We start from the raw sequence: 19,454 nt of genomic DNA on the forward strand, positions 1-19,454 counted from the left end.
CCAGTCTTCCGGGAAGGTGGCGGACTTGTTGGAGCAGTTGATGGTATGGCAGAGATCAGGTGCCATGGAGGTGCCGGCTCTGCTGAAGATGTGGTGAGGGCAGGGATCCGAGTAGGCTCCGGAGTGGATGCTCTTCATGATTCTGAGGGTGTTGCCTAATGTGAGGGTGGTCTAGTTGGGCAAGGTCTGCTGGGGTCTGGAGCCATTGGGTGCGGTGGTAGCGGTGGAGTGGGCGGGTCTTGCTTTGTGAAGCTGTCCTAGATCTCCTTGATCTTGCAGTGGAAAAGGTGGTGAGGTTGTTGCAGAGGTCTTAAGAAGGGGAAATGTCTACTGTCTCTGTGCTGGGTTTGATGAATTATTTGACCACAACAAATAGCTCTTTGCTGTTGTGTGTGTTGGCATTGATGCATTCCTGGATGGCTACTTGCTTTGAGGTTCTAATGAGGTGGTGGTGTGCGGTGAAGTCGGTTTTGAAGGCTGTGTGGTCTACCATGATCTTGCTGCTCCTCCATCTTTTATCAAGCCGTCTGCATGTGTGCCTGGACTCTTGGAGGAGGGGGGGGGGGACCAGCTGGCTTTCTTCAATGGGCTGCTTGCCTGAGGGTTCCCTGAGGGGAGCCAGTGTGCTGCCACAGCCAGAGATCCAGCGGTGGAGGTTGTGCGTTGAAGTGTTGCCATACATGGATGTCGGTGGTGGGGTTTTGCTGAGTGCTGTGGTGAGCTGGTCTTTGATGGTTTTGTTCCAGCTTCTGCAGGGATCGTAGTGGGTATGGTGACATATGGTGGATTTGGTGAAGGAGTAGTGGACAGAGTGGTGGTCAGTCCAGTGTGGCTCGGAGGTGTGGCTGATGGAGATGTTGTTGCTTGCGGAAAAGATGGGGTCGAACGTGTATCCTGCTGAATGGGTTGGCATTGTGACGAATTGTTTGAGTCCGATGGTGGCAGATGTGGTGTTGTGGTTGTCGAGGTTGTCCATGAGGAAATTGAGTTCGCTAAGGAGGACGTAGTCCAATGAGGCAATAGCGTGGTGAGCGATGAAGTTGGCTATGGCTTCGCTGAAGGGAGGCAGAGTCCTGAAGGTTTGTTGATGAGGGTGCCGTGGAGGGTGGCATTCCGGTTGGTCTGGATCTGTAAGTGGAGGTACTCCATGTCAGGTGATTGGTTGTCTGAGCTGGTAGTGAGGCTGGGGTGTTTTTGTGTATGATGGTGATGCCTCCTCCAGGTCGGTTGACGCGGTCCTTATAAATGATTTTGTAGCCTTCGAGGATGATGGTTGCGATGTCTTGGCTGAGGTGGGGTTCGTCCAGGTTTCCGCAAAGAAGGCAACGTTAGGGGAGATGAGCAGGTCCCAGATCTCTATGACATGTCTTTTGAGGGAGCGGGTGTTGAGTAGGATGCATCTAAGGTGGTTGGGTCTGGGTCTTGAGGGTTGTGCAGTTGGTGGGTCTAGCATGCGGAGGCAGGTGAAGGTGAATGCCATTGGGTGTTCTACTGTGATGTGAGGTGACGTGGCAGGCAGTGAAAGGTCCGGTGTTGAGGGCATGGAGGGCGCTGAAGTCATTAGACCAGAGTCTGTCACGCTGTCCGCAGATGGGCTTGCCTTTGGTGGGGTATGGTATCTTGTCAGAGAGGTAACATCAACTGCAAAGTGGCGGATCAATCATTCTAGGTATCCACCATCATTTCTGGTGGAGTTACTTTCTCACATTTATGACCCTAACGGTGACCCTAATTTTGACGCTAGAAGAAGTTCCATCAATCGAATTACTTTCATTCATGTCCTCTCAATATGGTTGGTGGGTTTACAGGGATTCAGACACTAAAACTGCTATTGTTCTGTGTTAAGGCTTCTTGGTAACTTTGTTTACCCAGTCAAACATCTGAGCCACATCCAACCATGTACACGAACAAGCTGGCTTCACTCTGGCCGCAAAATTCACAATAAGGATCGCAGCACACCACTTATCACACCAAAAATAGTTTTTGCACAAAAACATAAGACAATCCATTGGACTCTTGAAGATTTCTTCTTTCTTTTTAATTATTTTCAACTCCAATCCCTTATGTCATGCCAACGCGTTTCGCCGTGGTTAAGGTAACCCACCGGCTTCCTCAGGGCCCAACTTTACGTTACTTCATTGTACCTTCTTGATAGAATTATTTTTCTTTCCAGTCAAAACTCCCACTGAAGGTTTCTTCAACAAGTATACATGTACACGAGTTCATGCTTTGTAATTAAATCTTGGCGTGCGGTACAGAACTTAGGCCTGCTGCCGTAGATTCCAAATTATTGGCTACACGTAATTCTCAACCGATCAGTGATCCGCCGATCTTAGTCCAAATTAACATTATCGCGCCGCCGCCTGCTACTCAAAAGCGTCTTGTCCTTCAGTAGTCGTGTTCTGTTTCACCCGAGTACAGGCGACCACTCTGGCCGCAATTCCACTTAAAATACTCACATTCCCTTTTTGACTATATTATGTCTATGGTACAGAAAATCCCACCATAGATTTTCCTTCTGGTTAACTATTTTATCCAGAAACAGGATGACATTTGTTTACCACTCAAATCTAAATCAGGCCTACACTAAGAGAGCAAGGACTGAAGATGTTTTGAGCCAGGAAATTATAGGTTCTATAACTGGCTGGTTATAACTGCCTTCAAGACTTTGTCAGTGAAAGGTAGGTTTCCTTTCAATAAGTGAATGAGGATTATGCTTTCTGATTTGGTTTCTTACAATGGGACCTAACCACTCCTTCTTAAGCGTTGGTACGGTGTTCCCAGTTACCTCCACACTAGAAGGGTGTGTTTAAATTTTGTCTGTGAAGATAAAAGGAGGAACAGAATACATTTTTGTTGCCAACCTTTTTTGCAGTTGTGAGGTTGAACTCTTTAGTATGCTGTATTTGGAAGAACTATTTAAACACATGTGATGGGAGCATTTTGCACTTGAATTTTAGTTGAGCAGGTGGTTTGTGAACAATGCAAAACAAGATTCATGAATTTATTAACAGTAATAATTTTTATTGCAAGTGAGGGGCAGTTGCAAAACCTTATACTAGTTCTCAGAAAACTCCTCAAATAGTTAGTTGTTTTTCATGATGTAAGTTTTGATTACCAGTGGGTCCAATGTGTGTCGACCATGGATCTCTTCCTAACCACAGAACAACAGCTATCTCTGCTTTGTTCAAGTCTAGTCAAACCACTTTATTTGATTATTTAAAATCATAAAAGTATGCTATACATATACAAAAACATAAACAATATCTGTTAAAAATGTGTTATACAAGGTAAAAACACAATACAAATTCAAATAAAATACATGAGCAGTCATTACTATGTTTAAGCAGTTGATTGGGATACATTGTCTCTATATTAAGAGGATTGTATTTCTTGTACAGGTTTCTGTCTGACCCTCTTGTTTCTAACAGACGCGGCGAGAAAGCTGGCGACACAAAACATAGTTACCGGGGATTCTAACAGTTGTAAAAACAGTAAAGCAGGTTTACACTGGATAAAATTCATCTTTTTCAATAAAGGAAGAATAAACCTTTTCCTGGCCTCTTGGTAAAAAGGGCAAAAGATCATAAAGTGCATGGTGTCTTGCGGGGAAAAATCATTGCATTTGCACGGAGCGGCGTCTTCAGGTCTACTCCAACCCTCCAAATCCCAGAAAACTGTATGTATTTGGTTAAACCGGAATTTTGTCAATAGCCATCTATGGAAAGAATTTGTCACTATGGTCAAGTAGGGTGACATTGCTAATGACAAAGTAACCAAAACATGGCCCCTAACCGATGGTTTACATAGTTCTACTCCTTCCCGCTCTGCCTCCCTTAACTTAATAAAGTTAATTTTTACCCACTCTAGGTCGGCCTTACAGAGAGATTCTGGGTTGAAAAAAATCTCAGGTCGCCCCATATACGTAGCTAACTTTTTTATGTAAGACAACCACTGGATTTCGTTCATATTGTCGAGCATAATACAGTCTTTTAAGATCTTGTGATTTAGGGAGAGGTTCGGATTCAACCAAATTTTGATCCATAGCAGTATTGGGGCTATTTTAATTATATCTGCTATGTAACCTATCCCCAATTCAAGGTGGACAGAGTGGGTAGCTGTAGATTGCTGAAGGCCTAGGAGGGACCGTAGGAATTTGTTTTCTTCTGTTTGGATAGGGTCGGGTTTAGTGAATCCCCATATTGAGGCCCCATACCTTGCGATAGAAATGGTCTTGGCTTTGTAGATTATTAAAATTGCCTCATAGGGTTCCCCCCCCCCCAACCTTTTTGCAAAGCCTAACACTGCAGCTGAAGAATTTCTCACCAAATTTACCTTTATTGAGAGCCGAGGGGACCATGAACCCTTATCATCAAAAACTACTCCCAGGTAGGTAAATACCTTCACTCTGGTGATTTATTCACTGCCACAGTAGAAGGTCTTAACTTTATTTTTTGAGACCCCCAATGACATAACATGCGATTTGCCGTTGTTTACCACCAGATCCAGGCTTTTCATGAAATCCCCAAATGAATCTAGTAATCTTTGCAGGCCCAACGGGGTCCTAGCTAAAAGAACAGGGTCATCCGCATATAGGAGCACCGGAACCGGTGTACCTCCCATGCGTGGGATGTCAAGAGTCGCTGTTAACAGATTTACCTCCAGCGAGTTTACATAGAGCGTAAACAACATAGGGGCCAAGATGCATCCCTGACGCACCCCTCTACCGGACTTAAAACTAGACGTGCATTTCCCCTCATTCGTCATCCTAATTGAGGCATTAAGGTCCTTGTGCAACTCGGCCAAAAAATACACCAGAGGCCGATCAAGTCCCAGCTCTAGGAGCATTGTCCACAGCCTTGACCTATTGACTAGATCAAAGGCCGTGGACAAGTCCATAAAGCCCAGATAAATGGAGCCCCTGGCCGCCTTAGTGTACTTAGCTATAGTTAAGTGTAGGTTCAAACATTGGTCCTCCGTGCTCCTCCCTGCTCTAAAGCCATACTGGGCATCTGACAGTATGTTATTGTCAGAGGCCCAACCTGTTATCCTTGCTAGAATAACCTTCCCCAGAATTTTTATAGAGGAATCTAGCAAGGATATAGGTCTATAGCATCTAGGGTCACTCCTTTGGCCCTTCTTAAACACTGGGATTATTGTTGACCGAGACCAAGATTTAGGGAATCCTACACGGGCCGAGTTGTTAAAGACATTTGTCAAAATATTTGCCCAGTACAACGGATTAGCCTTGTACATATCTGAGGGAACCCCGTCTGGTCCCGGTGCCTTTCGTCCTGCTGAGCCTTCAATTGCTTTAACAACTTCCGCCAGATGAAACCTTACTGGCATGACAGGGGGTTCTGAGATGGGGCCACAAAGGTTTCTAGCTCTAAATGGCTACCATAAATTTGTTCAAAGTGGCTCAACTAATCCTCCTCTGCTATGTTTACTTCTAAAACATTGTTTTGGGTATTGGAAAACAGGGGCGTGTTAATAATAGACCAGAATCTTTTAAGGTTGCTTTGTCCATAAGCTCAACCCACGCATCGTGTTTAATTTCATTTTTCCTTTCCTGTACTACTCTTGTGTACTCTCTTCTAAGTTGGGCAACCAAAGCTTTGTTCCTTGGTTGCTCTAGGAGGGCTTTTTTGAGAAGATTATGGGTTTTACTGCATTTATTTTCAAACCAGCCAGTGACGGATTTATTTTTAGCTGGTCGACTTTTGGGCGTAAGTTCTTTGGCCACTTGGGAGCAGATAGCTTCATAAGAAGATATTACTTGCTCCCCGATTGAAAGGGGATCTCCACAGATATTTAAATCACAAGCAGCCTTAGCAGTAATGATATTAAAGAACTCCTCTGGCACAACCTTACTCCAATTTAACCTCCTACCCTGATCTTTTACTTTGACTTCCACTACAACCAATGACGGAGCGGTTTTATTTAAGAGAGAAAAACCATTTACCAATTCAATTACCACTAGATTGTGGTCACTAAAAGTAGAAGGTATAGCATTATAGGAAACAACTTATTTTAAGAGTCCTGAAGAGAGAAATATGTAGTCAATTATTGTTTCACAATCCCTACCTATGCATGTGGCAACACGGGAACTTTTGTCAAAAAACCTTCAAACAAATCATTGTTAGACAAGAGTTTCTCCAGTGCTGCCCCCTTATTAGTATGCTCAAAATGTTGCGGGGATGTGAAGTCTGGCCCATCGTTATCAATCAATAGACAATTCTGACTAGATAAGTGCACATTAAAATCACCCAAGAATATATATTGGCAGAAAGTGGTTTGCTTTGCAGAATAAGTGTTTAAAAAATCTGACAACCACACCAAGTGTTCATTTGGGGAATCACCTTGCTGCGAGTTATAGCAGTTCACTAGAATTAATTTAGTGTCATTTGTGAGTTTAAGTTCCAAGATAAGAAAATTATTGGAAGCACGATCTACCCTGTTAACTTTCCCCCTTACATTCACAGAGACCAATAACACAAGTCCCCCTCTACCTCTCCCGGCTGACGAACTTAATGCGGGAACAAAATACGAGGTAAAACCATCCATCCAAAAGTCACGGTCTTTGTCCCAAGTTTCTTGGAGAGCCACAATGTTATGTTGTTTAACAAAATTTAACCAGTTGGAGTCCTCTCTCTTGGAACGCAGGCAAGCGACGTTCCAGCTTATCATCTTAAACGTTTCCCCCTCAGCATTACACATAGTTACGGGGTTACAGTGGGTAGCCAGATGAATCAAAGTAGGGTGATCCGGTACCAGGGGAACCAAGCCAGGGGGAGACTCTTCCCCTGTTACCTTACCATCCTCTCGTCAATCGCACAGCTCTAAACCAGAGAGTACATCGAATCTGTTGTGTATGGGAATGTTAAGCCCATAGTTAAAATAGTTCTCTCCACTGGGTCCCTGAAATGAAACCGGCGTCTGAGCCATAGCAGGAGTATAAGGCCTCATTCTCGCACTATGTGGGGGCACTCTGGTAAGATGGTTATAAAAAAACCCAAGAGGACGCACACAAATACTGTTGGCATCATGCGTCAAAGAGGCTGCCCTTAACAGAACTGTGACCACATGTTGTGGGTGTCTGAAGTTAACAATTATACAGTCCCCTTTGCACGTCTTTACGGAGGACCCAATCCAATTTGCCCTTCTAGTAGTTATAATATCAAGGGCAAATTTTGTAGGGAAACCGCAATTCCGGTTCAACCACGACACGGTTCTGTTTTTAATGCGATTCCTCAGTGGTCTGAGCTGATTGCATATCTTGGGGCGGAACATTGGTTAAAACAACTACATAGGGAGTACACTCCGGGGGAAGGTTATAAATCTACTTCTCTGCTTTGTTAAAGTGTCAATCATATTCCTCCATCCCAAGAAGATTCACCTGGTATGCTGGCACATGAAACAGTCTTCAAACAACATTTGGGCTTTGTCTGGAATGGAGAGGAATTTGGGGTATCCAAAATGAAGTGTTGCTTTGTTGCCTTCATCAAGAATACAAGTTCCTTCTTTCTGGTTTTGTTCAATGTATCACATTATCAAACAAAAATAAAAAAATATTCACCAAAAAAAAGAATATAAGTTCATGTTGGTCCGGCCAGGCCTTTTGCTATATTGGTAATTATGGGAACATGATATCTAAGATGTGTGTTTTTGTTGCACCTAAAAAGTGGGAAAAAATGGTTTATGAAAATTGCATACTGAAGGTTCTACTAGGCTTGGTCTTGGTAGATCCCTGTGAATAATCTTCCAGAATTATAGCAAGCATTGCTCATTATAGATATGGCAACCACACTTCAAGGAGACAGTAAGAATAGCTGGGGTTAGGATTTAATAGTGCTGAGACGTTAATATGGAGTATTTAATACTGAGGAAATTAATATTTGCAGAGTCTGTTAAAATTTAGAAAATCAAGACACAACCCTTCTGCTTCTTTAACTAAATATTAACATACACCAGAGACTGTGAAAAGCCTATTAACTCACAAAGTGTGGCAAAGAGGGATGAAGGGTTGCTTAGTTTCCAGACCTAAGGTCTCACTGGTGAAGAATTTAGATTTAAAGAAGCTGTAGGATGCTCCTTAGCAGTAGGATTCTTCATCTTATATAAACCATAGGTGGCTTGAGCATTACTGAGAGAAAATCACATTGTAAGTATAAAATGAGGTAGTCTAAAGTAAGAACAGCTGGTCTTGCATGTGATCAATCTATGCTTGGGCATTGCGGGTGGCATGGGAGTTCATGCTGGATGGAGAGGCTGCTTCTAGGAGAATAGAAAGGGGCGACCACTCGGTCCCCCCGAACGTATGGTAGGGTGCCCGGATCCCCCCGGGAAGCCATTTTGGGCGGGGGGCGTGTCTCGGCTGGTATGCCCGAAGCGGCGTAGCCGGGGCGCGCCTTTTCCCGCCCAAGAAGGGTTGTCCTAGACACCTACACTGCTGGCCACGCCCCGTAGGCGTATCGGAGGAGGGTACACGCCCTCCCGAAGAGGAATAAAAGGAGCAGCAATCCGAAGAAGCATCCTCTTGTTCCTGTGCTTGGAAGCTGCACCCTCTCGTTGCACGTGAGCCCTCGACGGAACAAGGAGCAATTTTGACCCACCCACCAGCCCCTTATGGCAACGTTAGTACTGCAATAAACTGATTTGCTTTGATAATTTCCTTTTTCTCCTGGTTTAGTGGTTAATAAAATGTCAATGTTGGTACTGCAATGAAAAAATGATTTGCTTCATAACATTTTTTTCCTTAGTGGAGCGGAGTATAACAGTCTAGTTGAAGGATGTGTTTGAATACATAAGTAATAGGATAAAGATGTCAATGTATGGTTAATTTTCTTTCTTAGTAGGTAAACAAATGTCGTATTTATTTTTTGGTCGGGCGGTAAGGTCATGATCGGTGAGCAGTAATTTCAAGGTCCCTAGAGGGGGGGCGCCACCCATTACGGATGGGAGCGCCCGGGGGCAGGCGGCCATTGGCCCCCTCACACGGGGAGGCGGCACCCACTAAGTATGGGGTCGCCGAAGGGAAGGCGGTCATAGGCCCCTTCCAGGGGAGGAGGCGGCTAGATGCCCCTCCTATGAATTTCCCGGGGCCCGGATATCCGCGACGGCGGATGTGGTAAACAGTGTGGGGTGGGAGGGGGGTCGACGCTACCTTCTAGACACCTCACACGAGTCCTCGGACGACCATTAAGATGGCGTCGAGTAAATAGGGGGCCCCCGCAAAGACAAGGGAAATTGGAGTTGGCACAGAGGTACAGTCCTCTGCGCGCCCGCCCTCACACCGTGAGGGGGGAGTTCTGGTAGTAGGGATCTGACACCGGTTGCGACCTTGCCGTTGGCCCGTAATGCTAGGATGTACAATTTTAATTTAGAAAGTATGCATTTGCAGGATGTTAGACTCGGCTAGGAAAACCTTTGTACTAGAGATTTGTTAAGGTTAGCCAATGAACGTGTCTTCATCGTAATGTAATAAATGAAAATTGTACATGATATGAAACTTTTATTTTAATGTTTTAATTTTGTTTCATATTTTAATAAGTACGGCCGGGAGGGTAACTCCCTCCCGCCTTCCAAAAGTTCAGAACTGTGTCCGTCTTCCCATCCTTGGGGATTGTGTTGGGAGGGGGTGACAGGCATCCCGGCCATATGTATGGTGTCCACTTCACAGGCTGCCCACACCAAAATCGGTTTATGACATAAGAATTACAATGTGCAGAGTGAGAAGGTAGAATGAATACATACAGTCAAATAGAGGGCATGGGAGTGACTTCACTCGAACGGATGCAAACCAGCCCAACTCTTAGGCCTCTGTATGTGCTCTGGGCACCTAAGGTTTCCAGTCCCAACGATCCCTACATAATCTTTCATCATACATGTGTGCCAAAAGAAGGCACAAGAGACTAGTGGGTCACTGAAAAGTCATGATACATCAAAAGAAAGGAGAACAAATTCCACCTTTGCTTTAGATGTCTTATTTTCAAAAATGAATATCCATGGTACAGAATCGTCAAGCAAGAAGCTGTATAGCCCACTTTTGAATCTTTAAGGTGTAAAAAAGTAATGGCCACAACACGTCCGTTAGTTACATAATGCTAGAGAGTGGTTTTGTTTTCCGTCAACACTGTAGCTGGCCATCTGTGACATTACAAAACCAAAGGAGATGATGGACGGAGTGTTGAACATTGCAAGCACTCACCCCCAGTCAACTGATCTGGGTTTAATCCATCATCATTCTTTAGCTCACTCCGCCACCCCAGTTCAGACATGGCCATATGCAAATCAATCAAACAAACCCTGTGCCTCATGGGAACAGTCCAGCCCGAACTGCCAAGCCTTGTCTTCCCTTGACCGGAAACAAGCATCCTGGGACCGGTGTCTGGCTAATCAGCCATCATCAGCCAGGTTAGCTTGAATCAAGTGGCAAAGTGAGCAAGGTCCCACGTCTGGGCATACCCTGCCAACTTAGGGCGAACAAACCAAAACCAAATGGGATGATGGACGGAGTTTTGAACATTGCAAGCACTCACCCCAGTCAACTGATCTGGGTTTATTCCATCATCATTCTTTAGCTCACTCCGCCACTCCAGTTCAGACATGGCCATATGCAAATCAGTCTGACCCTGTGCCTCATGGGAACAGTCCAGTCCATCTGTGACAATACGCAGTGCTACATGGCAATGGTTGGAGCAATCACAAAAAATGCAGTGCTACAGTAAGTAATCAATACAAAATCTTTTTTTTCAATTCTGTGATACTTTTTTATATTCTTATATTTAATAATTGTTTCTGTATTTGACAACAATATGATCTGATATGTTTTGAAGAAGATGTCAGTGCCTTTATCACAACAAAATACCTTCAATGTTTCACACGGATAAGGGTCAACTTGGAAATCTAGCTTGTTTCATCTTGTCCCCCAAGCAGCTTACCTTGATTGTGTTGTCCCTTAGGCCGCTGACTATCTTCTGATCGTCATACTGTAAGCAATACACGCCTTTGCTGGTTTCACTCCTACAATGAATGCGCTGTAAGCTGTGCCTTCCACACCTCCAGTTAGCTTCTATTGTCTGCAAATAGGAGGAAGAAATAAACAAGTGAATACCGGCCATTAGTGAAGCAGGTAGGTATTTTTTAAAGCGTCTTGAAGATGTTGCAAGAAACATCACTTGTAACTCTCTCATGCCCTTATTTGTAGCGCGCACTCCGCGTTTTTTTTAACTTTGTGGTAGTGAACATTATTTAAAAATAGTGTTGAGGTCTGACAGGCCTCTGCTTTAGAATGTGCGGCTCAGTTAATTAATACTCACTTGTTTTCCTAATGTGCTTGTAGTGTAGTGGAGAAGTGTGGCTCAGGGGTTAGAGGCGGCAGACCCGGAAGCTGAGATCGGCCCTGGACCAGGGTTCAATTCCCCACCTCGACGGGGCTTGGGCTCAATAATTCCACGGACTCGATAATTCTCGCTCCGGTGCCTACTCGACTCACGGGTTCACACTCTGCGACTCTGGGCAATAGCTTGCTTAATCTCCACAACGGCCCCTCGCGGCGGGATGCCTGGCTTTCACCTTGTGGATACCCTGCCGGGGTTATCTCACAGGGGAATACCAGGACGGGTTCCCTAAGCAAGCGCTTAGATGCCTGCGATGTGGGTAGTTTGCGCTATATAAATACATTTACATTTACTCAGCTCAACGCATCGCAAGGATTAAAACGGGAAAAATTCCAAACCTTCCCCATCTGCTACAGTGTGCAAAACAAATAAAAAAAGAGATCCAAAGGTAGTTTTTATAAGCTTCATTTTCGTGGTAAGCATAAGTAGACTCTGTGTGCTGATTTATTAATCGGGGGAAACAACCAGCTCAGCCAATGCATTACAGCGCATGCGTTTACATCGCGTGCACCTACAGCGCACGCGACTGTACGTCGCGTGCGTTGTCTGTGCACGCCATTACGTCGCATGCGCATTTAGAACGCATGCATTCACAACGGAACACAGACGAGAGGCAGACAACGCGGGAACAACGGCGAAACAGGTAAGGAGGTGCTAGGGCTACTAGGGCTGCTTAGGAAATGGGTGATGTTTTGGGGTTAGGGCTACTAGGACTGCTGTTTTGGGGTTAGGGCTACTAGGGCTGCTTAGGAAATGGGTGCTGTTTTGTGGTGGCGTTAGGGTTACTAGGGCTACTTAGAGAATGGGTGCTGTTTTCGGGTTGCATTGGGGCTTAGGGCTACTTTCAGTATAGGGGCTGTTTTAGGCTTTAGGGTTGAGGTTGGAGTGTACTCTTCTATTACTGTTTAGAGCTTAGGGGTTAGTGAAGGGTTAGTGTGCCGTATTGTACGGTACAAGGCTTAAGGTTAAGGATTTAGGGTCGGGTACGTTGCGTGCATTAGGGCTTAGGGCTACTTTCAGTATAGGGGCTATTTTAGGCTTTCGGTTTGAGGTCGGGTGTAAATTGCTATGTAATACCATGCGGGGTGTCTGTCTGCGATGTTACGGTAATTCACATGCATGCCTATACCAATGCGACGTAAAGGCATGCGATGTGATTAGTCACGATGTAAGGGCACATGCGGTGTGATAATTGCGATGTAAGGGCATGCGATGCGAGTGTCTGATGGATCGTCATACAACCATTAATCAGTGCCTTGAGTTATTATTCACAGCTTTGTCCAGCTCATGCATTCACTGTCATCTCCAGCCCCTTAAAAATCAAGAAGTCACCTTGGATTAGAATGGTCTCCTAGGGGTGGCAGCTTGAAGGGCGTTCACACACCCGGGGTGCTTTTGGCAGGTGGCGCAGTCCAGGAATGTTGGGGAGAGGAAATAGGTGACTTTGGTTGATAGGGTGTTCAAAGAGACAGTTAGCGTCAAGGGTACAGCGTGCTGCGAGTAGTGTCAGCTCCACCGGTAGTAGGGCAAGTGCTGGTGTTGGCTAGAATGTGTCGCCAGAGTGAGCAATGCCGGAGGAGCGTCTCCCACTGGCTCAGAGCCAGCAGCTGAGAAATAAAATTCTATTTTACTATTTTTCTTTTCTCCAGCTAGTGGCTGAGGCAAGCGTGTGCAGGGCGGGGTGGGGCCGGGCCATGGGGAAGTGGAGTGGTGTGCACTTATAAGTGGGCATTCAGTTTGGCCGGCCGTCTTAGGCCAACAGACATGCTCATTTAGGTTTCTCCAACCCAACTGTATTCCACAGCCAGATGGAGAAACAGCAGACTCTCTGTGCCTGAGTGAATGGTAAACCAGCCCGCGCAGGCGAATCCCAGCGCTGCTCTCATGCAGCATGAGAGCAGTGCAAGGATTGGATGGGGAGTCTCTGATTTTGTCCCAGGGACTGCTGGGAGCAGGAAGCAGAGGAGTACCAAGGTGTGGGGTGGCCAGCAGCGTAAGGTACGTTTAAAAAATATATATTAATTCCCCCCCCGCTGCACCGCCACTTTTTATTGCCAGAAGCTGCGATTGCTATCACCTTAGCACTGTAAGTAATTTACCATCAAAGTCAATAGGGGTGAAGGCAGTGAACGTGGAGACATACAAAAGGGCAGAAGCTGAAGAAAATAACGCACACAAGTGATTTCGGGTTTTCCTAACATGACAGACAAGTATTGCCTATTGGAGACGACAAAGGTACGAGAAAAATCAGGTACTGTCTAGGGAGATAAAGGAGTGGGCACTGACGAAGAACTGGTCAAAAGATGGAAAAGAAAATGAGGACGGGTCAAAATCTGAAAGATAAAGTGAGAAAAATAAAGCTGGTAAAGGAGTAAGAAGAAAAGTTTTCAGGATGGGAGAAAAAAGAAACCAGACATACACATAAAAAATTACCCTACATAGGACGCTTTTCTGCCCGTTCTGTTGGAGGCTCCATTGTTTTGTACTGCACAGCCTGATGGGACTCCAGACCCAGGCTGCTCCACTTCCCGCTGCCCGCGAACATCCTGGTGGGACCACAAGTCCTAGGGCTCAACTTGCTTTTCCGGCTGCCGCCGCCAACAAAGGGGAGGCACCTACATTACGCTTATAGTGCTGCCTCTACCCCCGTGGCGCGGGACCTGCGCGGGCAAAGGGTGGGCCCATCATCGCCTTGAAGAGGCAGGGCAGGGCCACCCCTCTCTCCTCAGGTCCTCGGATTGTGTTGCGGACGGACACCTGTTCTTTGAAGTACGGTGCTGACTTCTTTATTTCTGCATGTGTGGGCCCCACGTAGAGGCCAGCGGAAATCCCATTAGGGGGAATTATCTTGGGACTGCAAACCAACACTTGCAGCTCGGAGATTGCTTTTGACCATAGACAGCGATCCGAGCATTAGCTATTTGGTTGTTTATTGTCAATGTTTTTGTTAAAAGTCAAAACTCTTTACGGGTTAAAAATATGGGGAAGAGGAAAACAATGGAGGGAATTGGAGGAGGCAGTGGTGGCAATGGACGGGCTTATAAGGTGAAAAAGGCAAGTAAGGCACCTAAACATGCAGGAAGCAACTGCGTCATAGATCGAATAGGCACCCTTATTAGTGAGTGCAAAGGCATCTTAAAGGTTAAAACAACTATGCACCACGCTCCCGGTCAATCCCCTTCTAAATCCATCAGCCCATCCCGCTAAACACCATTCCAACAAGATAGGAACCATGAGATCCATGATCAAAGGCCTCACCACTCTGGTTAAACTGATAATACATAAGGATCCACCTTGCTTGCAGTGTGCCAACCTCTTGACAGAACATCACCCACAATCTCACGCGATGCATGAGGCAGTGACTCCTGATAGGGGTACCATAGGCCATGGTCCCATTTTGCACCGTTCTGTTGCATCAACCTATCAGTAAGCCTCATTCAATCCCACAGCTAAGCGTCCAAATAATCTAAAAATAATGCCCATAATGATTCCTATGCAAAAACAACAATTGATGGACATAATGCAGAACAATGTCAAACATTCACCCCAGTACAGAGATCTGGGTCTAAATCCATCAGTTTTTTGCTCACCATGCCATTCTAGTCTGAACCCAGCCATATGCAAATCAGTCTTGACCCTGTACCCCATGGGAACAGTCCAGCCCGAACTGCCAAGCCAGGTCCTCACTGGACTGGAAACAAACATCCTAGGACCGGTTTCGGGCTTTCAGCCCCCATCAGCCAGAATAGCTTGATTCCATTGGCATGGAGAGCACAGGACTCACGTACGTCTGAGCATACCCGTCCCACTCAGGTTGACAAATGCAAAAATAACTGTTGATGGACAGAATGCAGAACAATGTCATATATTCGCCCCAGTACAGAGATCTGGGCCTAAATCCATTGTTTTTTTGCTCACCATGCCATTCCAGTTTGAACCCAGTCATATGCAAATCAATCTTGACCCTGTGCACCATGGGAACAGTCTAGCCCGAACTGCCAAGCTAGGTCCTCCCTGGACTGGAAACAAGCATCCTAGGGCCGGTTTTGGGCTTTCAGCCCTCATCAGCTAGGATAGCTTGATTCCAGTGGCATGGAGAGCACAGGACTCACGTCTGAGCATACCCATCCCACTCGGGGTGACAAATGCAAAAAGAACAATTGATGGGCAGATTGCAGAACAATGTCATACATTCACCCCAGTACAGAGATCAGGGCCGAAATCCATTGTTTTTTTTACTCACCATGCCATTCCAGTTTGAACCCAGCCATATGCAAATCAGTCTTGACCCTGTGCCCCATGGGAACAGTCCAACCCGAACTGCCAAGCCAGGTCCTCCCTGGACTGGAAACAAGTATCCTAGGACCGGTTTCGGGTTTTTAGCCCTCATCAGCCAGGATAGCTTGATCCCAGTGGCATGGCATGGATTTGTATATGGCCATGCCTGAACTGGGGTGACGTGGTGAGCAAAATAATGATGGATTAAACCCAGATCTGTGACTGGGGTGAATGTTTTGCCAAGGTGCAACATTCCGTCCATCACCTTGTGTGTTTTGCTGTTCGCCCTATGTGGGAAGGGTATGCCCAGACGTGGGTCCCGTGCTCACTACGCCACTGGAGTCAAGCTATCCTGGCTGATGACGGCTGATAGCCAGAAACCGGTCCTAGGATGCTTGATTCCGGTCCAGGGAAGACATGGCTTGGCAGTTCGGGCTGGACTGTTCCCATGAGGCAAAGGGTCAAGACTGATTTGCATATGGCCATGTCTGAACTGGGGTGGCGTGGTGAGCAAAATAATGATGGATTAAACCCAGATCTGTGACTGGAGGTGAATGTTTTGCCAATGTGCAACATTCCATCCATCCCCTTGTGTGTTTTGCTGTTCGCCCTATGTGGGAAGGATATGCCCAGACGTGGGTCCCGTGCTCACTACGCCACTGTAGTCAAGCTATCCTAGCTGATGACGGCTGATAGCCAAAAACCGGTCCTAGGATGCTTGATTCCGGTCCAGGTAAGACATGGCTTGGCAGTTTCCGGCTGGACTGTTCCCATGAGGCACAGGGTCAATACTGATTTACATATTGCCATGTGTAAACTGGGGTGGCGTGGTGAGCAAAATAACAATGGATTAAACCCAGATCTGTGACTGGGGGTGAATGTTTTGCCAATGTGCAACATTCCGTCCATCACCTTGTGTGTTTTGCATAATGAGTCCAATAGCAAAGTAGCCACTCAGAACACTGCAAACCGCACTAGATCCACCACCTCACCACTGGCACAGCGTCCTTCACAGAATGCCCAACACCAGCTGAACCATTTAGACACCTCTCATTTGCCCCATGCCCGGAAAATCTTAATGTCCCCAAGCTTGGTTCAAAGAGTCGCTTCAAGAATGAAGACTCTCTGACCAACAAAGCTATCCATTGTATACACCATGTTAGGGGCTGCCACTCAGTGATACGGGACAACGTTACCAGGGCTTGGAGATGCATGCTTCCAGCCCAACCATTAGATCGCATCGAACTTACCATGAATAGCGTCGATCTGGCTGAAAACCTTCTTGCGATGGAATTTCATATCTGTTCCCCTGAAACCTCTTCTATACAGTTTAGGCAATTTCCATCCGCCAACCAGAGTACACAACACGCCATGCAACCATCTATTCGATCAGCTGGATGCACTTCGTTGGAGGCTTTCGACTGACTACATACTGAGTGCCAAGTGCACTCTGGACCCTACACCATCCCCTTAAATTTTAAGGCCAGTCCCCACAACATCCCGGTCCCACGCATTGCATCTGATGTAATGGAAGATAGATCTCGGGGGAAATGTGACAAAGTAGCTCCTCTATTAACACCTATAGGGTGCGGGGTGTAGCATATTTTACACTCTTAGATCTTCAGGTATTACCGCATGCCCTAGCTTTGCCCAGCCAACACATTCCAAGTAGAAACACTGTACCTGGCTCAGCTTCATATCAACAGCTGAAGATATTATCGTGGAACGTGGCTGGGCTAAGCAACAAATTGTCAATCAGCACTGGAATGAACTAATTGAGGGATTTGACATATGCATCTTCCAAGAGACCTGGAGTTAGGCAACCTGTATAAATTAGGTTATGCTTGTTTTCACTTCCCAGCAACAACTGTGGGGAGAAGGCGTCCATCAGGGAGATTGATCATCTGGGTGAACATCGCCCTGGGCTGTTGAATTACTTTACAACCAAGCTCTAGTCCAGATATTCGGAGTCTTAGCATTAGGGGGTCTGGGGGGGCATGTTTGATCTGTTTAACGTCTATATAAGGGGAATAAAGGGAGTAGCCCTTCACCTATCATCACAGTACTGGAATAAAGTTTAGCTAGCGGCTTGCCCCATTCTAGAGTCGTGGTGGCAGGAGATTTCAACTGCACCTTTGAGCCCCTGGATACAGAGGATCAGCTGGGGGTTGAGGATGATGACAACAAATGGGCTGTCCCCCCACTAAATCTACCCCCTGTCAAACGATGGACACAGTTAGCACTCCAACTTAACGCCCTCACCACAGAGTTTGAGGGCAGCTAACGGAAGAACTCCATCGGACAGCCAGGGTGCAAACACCTATAATAGAGCTAGCTGCCCATCACACATTGATTACATTTTACTAGATGTAAGGCTCTGGGGAGATTTGGTATATATGAAAGTGGGCACTACTACCGACAGCGAACACAAGCCCCTTTGCGTAACTATGAAGTCTCTGTGAAATGCTCCTTACCAGCTTGAGATGACCCCAACATTAACCATCAGTAGAGAGATTGTTCCTACCAATTGCAATAGGTACCTAAAATGGCGTAGGGTTGCACTGCAAGAATCTAAAATTGCTAGTATACGGTAAGTACTGGCCTTGAGCATTTTAGAGCTTCAGGCTGCAGCCTCCGACTCACGGGGACTGGCAGATGTACTTACTCAACATTCTGGCACAGTGGAACAACTGAGCGCATATTTCCAAGCCCCTAACAAGAGCAGCAAGTCTAGTTTGTCTTCCAAAGGACCCTAGTAGTGGTATACGAAAGACTGCAGGCGCAAACGATTGCTCCTAGCCACAGAAATCAGAGATAAGAATAGCCCTCTGGGGGGGCGGAGCTAGCCGGCAAGCGTAATGGCCGCTTAGTCCCGCAGCTCCGCCGTGCACAAACCTAAAAATCCTTTTTCTATCCTTTTAGCGCGACGTCCGAAGACTGGCCTCGGCCCCCGCGATCTACCCGGGGTGTGTGCAGCGAGCGGACGACCCGTCAGGGTCGGGAGTACGGGATCGAGGCACAACGGGAGAGTGCGGCGCCTCGCTGAGGCAGGGCCGCGAGACCACGGACTCGATTTGGGCAGCACCCGAGCGACGTGCAACGACGTACGGCTGTAGCCACAGTGCAGGTGCCGGTCCAGCGGCCCCTCCCCCTCACGAGGGTGCAGACTTTGCCGCGGGCGCCTGGAGTTGACGCCACCCCCACGAGGCAGGGGGGCAAGACCCGGAGGAACTGCCCCCCCCCCCCTTTCGTGGACACTGATACGGGGTAAGGAGGTAGGGCAGTACCGGTTCAACGGCCCCTCCCGAGGGTGCAGACTTTGCCGCGGGAGCACCTGGAATTGGCGCCCACCCCCCATGAGGCTCTACACAGCGGGGCGAGACCCGGGGGAATTGCCCCCCCCCCTTCGAAGACATTGATGCGGGGCAAGTAGATACTGCGGCCCCCCTCCGGGGGTCACACAGAGGAGTGCCGGATTTCATCGGACCCGGGGGCTTACTACAGACCCACATTGAGGGGTGTGAGAGCTTGGGTGCTGCTGCCCTGCAGGACTCACTCGCATCATCTTCGCACCCTTTCTATCCACGGCGCCTGCTGGGCTGGAGGAGCGGGGCGACCCCGAGGAGACTCCTGCAATCACCCCAGGGGGAGAAAGAAGCTACTGAATCCCAGGTGTACGGCCTCCTGACAGACGGAGACCTCAAGCCTTCCGACTCGCCAGCCAGAGGTGGGCCTGGTTGGAGCCTTTCTCCGGCGGCCAACGCCCTGATATCG

The 19,454-nt window shown here is 47.0% G+C and overlaps 1 protein-coding gene across 2 annotated transcripts in view; it reads right to left on the reverse strand.

Annotated features, from left to right (window-relative positions):
• Positions 1 to 19,454, reverse strand: part of BTRC (beta-transducin repeat containing E3 ubiquitin protein ligase) — a 1,268,207-nt gene that overhangs the window by 313,023 nt on the left and 935,730 nt on the right. For both annotated transcript variants that reach the window (XM_086922668.1, XM_086922669.1), the window contains one exon: positions 10,944 to 11,081. In XM_086922668.1, the coding sequence (XP_086778794.1) occupies positions 10,944 to 11,081 (138 nt within the window). The remainder of the gene's footprint in view (positions 1 to 10,943; positions 11,082 to 19,454) is intronic.

This window comes from Lissotriton vulgaris, chromosome 5 (genome assembly GCF_964263255.1).
Source record: "Lissotriton vulgaris chromosome 5, aLisVul1.2, whole genome shotgun sequence".
In the NCBI taxonomy this organism is placed as follows: domain Eukaryota; kingdom Metazoa; phylum Chordata; class Amphibia; order Caudata; family Salamandridae; genus Lissotriton; species Lissotriton vulgaris.